The sequence below is a fragment of the Oenanthe melanoleuca genome, chromosome 22 (assembly GCF_029582105.1).
Source record: "Oenanthe melanoleuca isolate GR-GAL-2019-014 chromosome 22, OMel1.0, whole genome shotgun sequence".
Lineage (NCBI taxonomy): Eukaryota > Metazoa > Chordata > Aves > Passeriformes > Muscicapidae > Oenanthe > Oenanthe melanoleuca.
In genome coordinates, this window is record NC_079355.1 from 4,345,915 (window position 1) to 4,355,840 (window position 9,926).

General features: G+C 42.6%; 1 protein-coding gene across 6 annotated transcripts; it reads left to right on the forward strand.

The window, feature by feature from the left end:
• The first annotated feature begins 761 nt into the window (after window positions 1-761).
• On the forward strand, window positions 762-8,940 carry POLB (DNA polymerase beta). 6 transcript variants are annotated; one of them, XM_056508661.1, is made up of 14 exons: window positions 762-1,704; window positions 1,782-1,839; window positions 1,913-1,979; window positions 2,509-2,583; window positions 3,102-3,160; window positions 3,875-3,924; window positions 4,329-4,380; window positions 5,363-5,417; window positions 5,505-5,577; window positions 6,065-6,135; window positions 6,838-6,924; window positions 7,302-7,366; window positions 7,888-8,027; window positions 8,640-8,940. In XM_056508661.1, the coding sequence occupies exons 1-14, from the start codon at window positions 1,644-1,646 to the stop codon at window positions 8,732-8,734; spliced, it is 1,008 nt and encodes a 335-aa protein (XP_056364636.1). In that variant the 5' UTR covers window positions 762-1,643; the 3' UTR covers window positions 8,735-8,940. The 6 variants fall into 6 exon arrangements, with proteins under 6 accessions (XP_056364636.1, XP_056364638.1, XP_056364633.1 ...); XM_056508658.1 differs by having other exon boundaries at window positions 1,599-1,704; window positions 1,913-2,132; XM_056508663.1 differs by lacking the exon at window positions 6,838-6,924 and having other exon boundaries at window positions 1,594-1,704.
• The last annotated feature ends 986 nt before the right edge of the window (window positions 8,941-9,926 follow it).

The window sequence follows — 9,926 nt, forward strand, 5'->3', positions numbered from 1 at the left end:
GGTCTCCCTAAGAAGCCTTTGCAGAAAGTAAAATTCACTGGCCTGTGTACCTCCAAATGTCATATATATAATGTATAAATGAATATATATATATATGTATAAATGAAATTCTATCACTATTTATTTGGCAACCTGAGACTTCTCTTAGAATCAGGTTTCTACATAGGGAAGTGGTTCCTTCCCCCAGAAGAGTTCTAAGTTCTAAGTAGATTTTAGTTAACTCCTATTCCTCTTGTATACCCTTACCCTTCTGCTCCATCCTCCTGTTTTCTTCACTTCCAAGATGTCTTTATTTTCATAGCTTGGTAAAACTTTGGGTCGTCAACTTGTTGACCTCTGTGTGGATATGCTGAGCATCTTGTTGTGCCGGGGCAATCAAATAAAGCTGGAACACCAGCAGAAACCAGAAGAGCATCAGGCTGATGCGCATCTCTTTATGGATGAGGAGTCTCTGATGACAGAAGTGTCTTCAAATGACAAGGTACCAAATCCCTTCATGCAGAGGTACCTGTTAGTAAACTTGGATATGGCTGATTCTCTAGGGAATAGTTTTGTGGTTGCTAAACTGCTGTCTGTCACGTTCTCATTTCTTAAACAGCTTTTAATTTCAAGCAGGTTTCCTTGGGTTTGTTTGGGATCTGACTTCATTTTTTTTCAGGGATTTTCAGAGTTTTGTGGAGCATATTTTTGGGTTTTTTTCAGGGATTTTCACGGTGATTTTTTGGGTTTTCTTCAGCAATTTTTGGGGTTTTTTTCAGGGATTTTCATTTTTCCCCCCAAGACTTTTATGGTGATTTTTGGAGTTTTCTTCAATTGATACCATTAAAAACGCAGGGGAAGGAGATTCCCCCTCAATTTAAACACAGACAATTACAGAAAAGAAAATGTTTTCTGTCAACTTAAAATTATTTTCTCCTAATAATGCGGGAAATCTCCTAGACCAAATCTGCCACCACCTAGAAACCTGGCTGTTTTTGAGTGCCAACTGCCCCCACTAAACTGCCATCCCTATACTGGGGGTTGAGTTTCCTTTCAGAAGGAAACAGGTCCATGTCCCAGCGACCAGGCTTTCAACTGATAAAATTCCAACGGGAGCAGGATTTCTACTAGACCCAAGATACCATCACTTAGAACGCTGGCTGCCTTTGGAGTGCCCAACGCCTCCTCCAAACTCATAGCATTAACCTGAGAGGTTGAGTTCTGTTTCACAGGGAAAAGAGCCGTCGTTTGCAGCCTGGAATGGTGCCGCTAAAGCAGACTGGCCAAAAATCTCGGATACGTGACGCAGACGTGTGCTCTGCGTACAAAGAGTCCGGTGAGGGGCTCGGTCGGTAAGCACGGACATTCGAGTCCGAGGTGACGGCACCTGAAGCCCACCATACTTGGCTGCTTGTGCAGTAAGAGAGCCACGATGACATCAAGCCGCGAGGAGGGTCTGTAATGCGCCAGGCTAGCCTTCGGCAACACAGCCGAAGCCGGCCTCCGGCACACACCACCACCTCTGGCAGCCGCGGCACCGGCGCCAGCACCGGCCGCACCCTGACGTCACGGCCGGAAAAACGTCACTGCAAGAAAAACGTCACTGCCGGAAGCGACGTCATGCTGCCGGAAGCTCCCGCGGGCGCTCGGTTCCGGTGCCGGCCATGAGCAAGCGCAAAGCTCCCCAGGAGAGCCCCAACGAGGGCATCACCGACTTTCTCACCGGTAAGTGTGTGCATTCGGTCGGTGCCGTGGGTGGAAAGGGCCGCGGCCCGGCTGCTCTCACCGCGGTTCTCCTTCAGAACTGGCCAACTACGAGCGCAACGTGAACCGGGCCATCCACAAGTACAACGCGTACAGGTACCGCCCCCCTCCCGCCGCACCCCGGCCCGGGCCCCGGTCCGCTCGTGCGTTGATCGGCACTGTTTCGCAGGAAAGCGGCATCCGTCATTTCTCGGTATCCGAGCAAGATACGAAGCGGGGCTGAAGCCAAGAAGCTGGTAGGTGCTCGTGCCCGGGTTGCCGGCCGGAGGATCTGGGGCAGCCGCAGCGGGGACGAGGTGCCGGGGGTTCCTGGGAAGCCTGGGGGGCAACCCCGCTTCTGCCAACGCCTCTTTCCGGTACCCGAGCCAGAGTTCGGGGACAGGGACAAGGTGTGGCCACTGTGCGGGTGTCAGAGCTGGAATTGGGCATCCCGTCTGAGTCTGTGCCTGTAAAAATATCTTTCCCCTTTCCTGTCTTACTTCTTTGTTAATTCAGAGGTCTTGAGCAGTAAGAATCAAAGCCTTGTTCAAACTTATTGATTGGGAGTAACTTGATATAGCCCTTGCATTACAGTGTTTATGCCGTTTATATTGTACCATTGAATTCTTGTGCTCTTTTATGGTCCAGTAAAAGATCCAAGTGGTCTTGGGTACCCTATAGTTCTTTCTGGGCTCTGAATTCTAGGTAGTTTTCCTTGCTTCCCACGTATAATGACTTCAAGTGATTTTGAAGTTAACTTGTTTGTACTCATCCCCCAATATTTAGGATGGAGTAGGTGCTAAAATAGCTGAAAAGATAGACGAGTTCTTATCCACTGGAAAACTACGCAAATTGGAAAAGGTGGGTTTCTTTCTCTTGTTCTCTCTTTCTCGACAGTTGCTTTTTTTGATAACTTGCAAGGTAGCCTGCTAATTTTGCACATTTCTGTTGTTGTCCTGGAGAGTGTTAGGAGGATGAACACAAGAGTGTATGGTAAGTAGAAAGCAAGAAATTAGAAGCTCAGCCAAACCTCAAAACTGTCTATTCATGAAAATGTTTTAGGTAACATAAGCAGCGTGTGCAGGTCTTCTGTCAGGAGTGGAATTCTCTTGCTGGAAGGCTGTGGAGTTCTGTGCTCTGGGCCTGCTCTTCGCCTTGGCGTGGCTGGCTGGTGGCTAGGTGGTTTTCAGGCTGGTTACTTGTGGTGGTGTTGGGATGTGCCCTACTACCCTTGGTACAGTTTTGCAGTGACTTACTGTGAACCTCCAAACTAGAGTCCGACTCAGCTGTTTTATCTTCTCAAGGATTCTTTTTTTTTTTGTTTGTTTATTGTAAATGGAGTAAAGAAGGATTTGAGTTACGTTGTTTTGTTTTTGTAGATTCGACAAGATGACACAAGTGCTTCTATCAATCTCCTGACACGAGTCACTGGCATTGGGTAAAAGTTTATTGGGGTGTTTTTTGGGATTTCTTTTTCCCTTTTCCTGTTCATTTGATAGACTTACGAGCAGAATTGGGGTGATTGCACATCATGAAGAGAATGAGCCTGAGCTGCTGATGTAATACCCACACTGACACACACACTGTAGTCATGATTACATGATTGAGTGAGACAAAAGGCTATGTAGAATCATGAGTTACAGACTTTGTGGTAACAAAGTGGAAGTGGGAAGCTCCTGTGTGCAAGCTGAGAGGGAAAGGAGAGAGATGCAGGTCAAGAGTGGAACTGTGAAAGTCCAAAGTGGAAATGAGACTCTGGCCACAGGGTTTTTGTAGAAGGAGGAACACAGCCTCAAAGCGGGCAACAAAACAAAAATAAGCAAACAAAAAAGCCCATCAGAACTCTGCTGCAATGTTATCATGCATTTGGTATTATTGTCTGAAGCAATATTGCCTATTTGGTGTAATTTATTTAATTTTCTACAACTATACATCACTGTATAGTTACATTAATACTAAAAAATGTGCAGGCCGAGCTTTGGATCTCTGCTGACCGAAAGCTTAAGCTGAAAATGAGTATATTAAAAAGATATAAACGTCACAAGCAACCTCAGTCTTGCCTTGAAGAACCTGGACAGTTATAAATAATTCAAATGTCCTGTTCAGTGTTGTAAGATTTTTGCTGATGCCAGATTGCCTTGTCTCTTTGCAGTCCTGCTGCTGCTAGAAAGTTTGTCGAGGAAGGAATTAAGACTTTAGAAGGTAAGTGTGGATATGGGGCCTTGGTTCACACTTTCTGTCAAGCTGCCTCTTCTACTGTGGTACTGTGGTAAAATATATGCCCTAGGCTTTGAGGAGGGTGTGTAAGAGGCTAAAGTTAGTATACAGGTTTAAGGCATTTTATACATAACCAAAGTAAAGTATATGCAGGTTACATGGAAGGTAACGAGGATTTTGGCTGTTTTGTGCTTTATTAAGGCTCTGTCGAAAGTGCTCCGTGCATTTGTGGTCATCCTATCAGCTGTTGTGTCAGTATTTTGAAATTCCCTCTTTTGAGGCTGTATTCTCATTGCCTATTCTTTACATGCATCATCTGTGCGTTGGTGGAAAGTTACTGTAAGATTTTTCGTCCTCGATTAACTATTTTGTTTGGGTTTTTTTTCTAGATCTAAGAAAAATTGAGCACAAGCTGACCCATCACCAGCGAATTGGGTTGAAGTAAGCTTTCTTGGGTACAAGTGCTTGGTGTTTTCAATGACTCCTTCAGACACCAGGATGTAATGTAAGGTTACACGGACTGGGTAAAGTTGACTTCTCTCTGTGCTCTACATGCTTTTCAGCAGTTATTTAGAGGTTTTGTTTCATTGGAGTTGGAAGACTTGGCCTCTGTTCAGAGGGTAGCTAATATCAAGTGACTTCCTAGTTAGCTCACCTCCAGAGAATCTCTTTAGCGAGGCTGTGGTGTTGTTTCTTTGCAATCTGCATAGAAGTGGCTAGAAGCCCGGGCTATTTTTTTATGTGCTGTGAGAAAGATAAGACCTTTGCGTGTCTCATCTTGAGAATGCTGCACAGAATGTGTTTGTCCCTCAGTATTCATCAGCTTAAATGCTGTTTGTTGAGTGTCTCTTCAGTGTGGTAGTTCTGGAAGAACTATAGCCATGTTTCTCAGAGGCTTCAGGTGAACCAATCAAGCCAAATGGTGTTTCACTTGCCCTCTTTTTCAGTCAGGAAGCATGCTGACAATCTGAATTCTACAGTGGAAGGCAAGTATATCTGGAGCTGTATTTGAATTGCGAGCTTTCATTTAGCTCCTTCCAGCAGAGGTGACCTCTGAGGATGGGCAAGGGACTGGTTCCTCCTGCTTGCTGGTGGGCTGAGTTTTGTCAGAAATGTTTTGTGTTTTCAGAGGGCTGTGGAAGTGTTAAGCAATTGGTTATATGGCCATACTCCTCCCGCCTCATACCAGCTCTTTGTATACAGTGGAAATAGTGAGACCACATTCTGAGCATTGTCAAGCTCGCAGTTCTGAGTTTTTACCCTGCAAGATGTTTTCTAAGATGTTTGATAAGAGTCAGGAGCTCTTTGTGATGGGATAGTAGTGTAAGTTAGTATTCTTTCCTCTGATATACATTTAATTGACTCAAATTTTAAGATGCCGCCCTTGCCACTCTTTCAGATACTTCTATATTTATATTTGCAGATACTTTGAAGATTTTGAGAAGAGAATCCCGAGGGAAGAAATGCTTCAAATGCAGGTAAGAATCTCATTGTTAAGAATGTGAGGTTCTGATAGCCAGTGAATGAATGGCAACTCTAAATACACTTCTTTCTTTTTTACATAGGAAATTGTGCTCAAAGAGATAAAGAAGCTGGACCCAAACTATATTGCTACAGTCTGTGGCAGTTTTAGGCGAGGTTGGTACTCTGTGATCCTGTTGTTTTTATTTTGGGATAATAAGCAAGACAGATTACTATGTAGGTTGTTCCCCACAGAATCTATGCTGGAACCTGGCCTTTCCTGTTAGTATTGTCTTGACTAGCTAGTTCAGTAATGAGACACCACCTAAATCCTTCCTTCTCCACCCTTCCCCCATAAAGAGTAGTATGTTGTAACGTGGATTGTGTTGTCTTTACATTAACAACATTTGTGCTTCATTGCTATAGAGTACAGCAATATTGAAATATCTTGAATATTTTCTTAGGTATGGGGAATATAAACTTCTTGATGAAAAAAAAATGGTTCTTTTGCTTTAAGAGTATCTTTTTGTTTGCTAATATCTTGAGTAGTGACCATTTTCTGCTAGAATAACATGCTTACAAGAAGAGGTAAGATGTGTGTTCACCAACATTCATATACATTGCCACACAGAGAAGGATTTTTCTTTGCTTCTTTCTTGCCTAGGTGCAGAGTCAAGTGGCGATATGGATGTTCTCCTAACCCATCCCAGTTTCACATCTGAATCATCCAAGCAGGTACTTCTCAGATGCTGTGGATCAGTACTGTATATTGCACATAGTCTCAGACTTGTATTGCAGCTTCTTGTGGTTTTGTATTTACTGTAATGTTGAATTTTTCTCTTGGATCACTGTTTATTTTGAGGAGTTACAATTACTTCTCAAATCCATGTATTATGTTGCATTTCTCTTACAGAACTAGTCAATATGCTTATTTTTACCCTTCTGTCCATCCTCTTCCTGTCACACGTTTCCCACCCACTTGAATTCATGTGTTTTTATAATGCAGAGCTGTAAAGCTTGCTGGTAGACTGAGTATCTCTTTGTGTAACCATAGTCATTTAGGTGATAGGAAACTGTCCTGCTGCCCTTTTGATCTTTTGGGATGAACTCTGAAGTAGTATTAATGACAGTGTTTTGTTTTTTTTTCTTGTGCTCCTTCTATAGATTAATTGTTTAAAAGCTGAATTAGATTTGCCATTTCCAACTAAAGGCAATCTCATGTGGGGTATTAGTAGAAATGGTTTTTATGTTGCGCAACTGTAATCTTATTAGCTTTTTCCCAGTACTATTGTTACATCCATTTGGGTCAAATTTTATCTAGAATAGCACATATAATTATGATCATGTCCTGTACTTATAGGAGCCTCTGCCAAGTAAATAGGTAAGATATTCTTGTTTTTTGTGAAGTAATTTCTTCTTTGTTATCATTGTTCCTAGTCAAAACTTTTGCGTCAGGTTGTAGAACAACTGGAAAAAGTCCACTTTGTCACAGATATGCTATCTAAAGGTGACACAAAATTCATGGTAAGAGCTTTTTTAGTGGTGAAGGATGTTGTGGAGGAGTCCTGTAATCCTTCCTGGTGCAATAAAAATTTAAGAAGCAGTTATATGTATGCTACATTGAACAGCAGTTCTTATAACAGTACAATAAAAATTTAAGAAGCAGTTATATGTATGCTACATTGAACAGCAGTTCTTATAACAGTGTAAAATAGTGATTCGCTGTATTCTGATATCTGACTGTTCTAGTAAAATATTTATTCAATTCAGCAGAGATTTAACTTTGCTTTCCAGGATGACTGAGAATTATTTAGAGGTTGTTTAGGGGTGGGGGAGGTAAAGATGGTTCTCAAATCTGTTCAGTTCCATCTGAATTTCTCACTTGCCTTACTTCCTCACAGGGTGTCTGTCAGCTGCCAGATAAAGAAGATGGAACAGCCTATCCGCATCGGAGAATTGATATCCGGTACACGCGTCAAAACCCCCCCCAACCCACACCCCTGGCTTACCTGTCTGCTACAGAGTAGGCGTTTGCATCAATTTTTGCACTCAGATCTTTACTTCCATGTTCAGAAAACGGCATTTACTAGGTCACTAATGCCTTTGCAGAGTGGCAGCCCCTGGACAACTGCCAATTACTACAACAGGTTATTAGCAATAATGTTGTGCTTCAAATCATGGTATTCTATTCAGATATAGAATTGTGTCCTTTTTTACCATCCTGCTTTGACGTTGATTCTCAGCAGAAGTGCGAGCACTGTAACCAGGTAGTGACTGAGCACCAGTAACTTCTGGGTAAGGGTAGATATGCTGAACCTTTCGCTGTCCCATCTGGCAGGTGGGAAAATAAAATGTATGAAGTTGCAGAATGTAGACACATAAACACAAAGTAAACCTACACGTGTCTGAATGACTGAATTCTAAATGGCTTGTTACTTCTTAGTTATATATTCATTCTAAGTCTTCACTTCTACTTTTGTGTTCTAGGCTTATCCCAAAAGATCAGTATTACTGTGGTGTGCTGTATTTCACAGGAAGTGATATATTCAATAAGAACATGAGAGCTCATGCTCTGGAAATGGGCTTCACAATCAATGAATATACAATACGCCGCTTAGGAGTTACTGGTCAGTCTGGGCTTTTGCACAGAGTATTCTTTCTAGTTACGCGCTTTGTGTCATCTCCTTCAATTGGTTGCGATGTTTTGGAAATACTTCTGATAAATGCTGTAGTTTGTGAATTTTTTCACAGTGTCCTTTTTCTGTACTGGTCGCCATTACAGCAAGAAGAGGCAGCCTGCTTACAATAGGCAGCTCTGTGGCACAAAGTTAACTCTGGGCCTTCAAATCTACTTAATGTCTTACTGATTTAAAGATTTTTTTCTGTACCATGCACAGCACATATTTGGTTTCCTATTCTTTTCACAGGGCATGTCATGTCCTTCAATTGCTTTGCTTTGGAGGAGAGGTGACTATATATACCCGCACACAATTATAACTTTATTGAAAACTGCATAGCTACATGGCCCCAAAGTTAATTCATTACCTTATTTCCTTTGAGTCTAGTAAGAATCAATATGTAAACACTATGAAAATTTCACAGAGGGTAGAGGGGCCATTCTGGGTGGGATTTTTAGGTCTTTTACTACAGCAGTTTTGTCTTAATCTTGAAATGCTTTTGTCATTTCTGAATGGTACAGACTTTCCACCTTTCAAATAGCCTGTATAATTTGCTTGCAGGAGTTGCTGGTGAGGCCCTGCCAGTAGAGTGTGAAAAAGACATCTTTGACTATATCCAGTGGAAATACCGAGAGCCAAAGGATCGGAGTGAATAACTTAACTGCTTGTCTACTGTCTACTTGTCTGCTTGCTACTGTTTGTAGTCTAGAGAGATGTTTTCATGATGCAGTAGTATGTAAGGTAACTAGAAGTTAACGTGGTACTGTGTGAAGTATTCTCATGCCTCATTGTAAAAATACATAAAGCTGATGTATTTAGTATTTTCTTCAGTAATCAGTGGGAATAAACAAATTGAATATTCCATCATGACTATGTAATGTATTTTATTAGCTGTAATTTTAGAAGATCAAAAAGCAGTAACACGTGCTTACCGTGTTTACAAATGTTTCCTGGGCAGCACAGAGCATTACACTGATGCTTCCAACAGGTAGCCCAGAAGACTACTTTGTCTTGGGCTTTGAGACAGAGCTTGTCGGCTTTGCAGTCTCTCTGCATAGTATTGTGAATTCCTCTATGTGCAAAAAGGCTTCTTGAAGAGACCTTGCTTGTTTTTTGTGAACTATATGAATGTAAGTTGTGTCTTTTTTTTTTCCTCTCCTTTCTCTCTCCACTCCCTAAATCTCAGTTGACTGGCTTTTCTTCTAGACTTGTACTAGACTGCAAGATTTTGGTAACCATGGGAGGCAATAGCTCTGAACCTTGTCACAGGGAATCTGCATAATTTGGCATTTACTGTAGTCTTGTTTGGGTGCATTGACAATCTTATTTATGTGCAGAGTAACAGCTGGGCTTGGTCAATGATACTTGCTGCACCATTCTGTTAGTGTTTGGTTTTGTCCCAGTTACCAAGTCTTGCCTTAAGATTGGGTGAGCCTACCTTGGTGGGTCTCCTTCCTTTGGTTCCGGCTTTGGGGGCCTTAAGGGGATTGTCTGTGCAGAAGTTTCGAATGGGGCTGGCAATGAGTTAAGGAGGTTTGTTGTTACGGTAGGTGAAGGGTTTGTGAGTGTTATGAATAAATCCTTCAGAGAAAGTTTTACCCTGCTCCTAGCTTGCCCCCCGCGCCCCGCTCCTGTCTGCGCGGGACGGAAGCCAATCCTGATCCCGCTCCCCTTCCTGTCCCGAATGCCCATCCTGACCCCGTTCCCGTTCCTGCAGGAGGGAGGGGCATGCTGCCCGTGGCTTTGGCCCCCACTGGGATTCCGGGCAGGGCAAGTGGTTTCATGGGGACATTCCCCAGAGAAAGTTTTACAGCGTTTAAAGTTGTATGTTTTTATAAATGTTTCCAG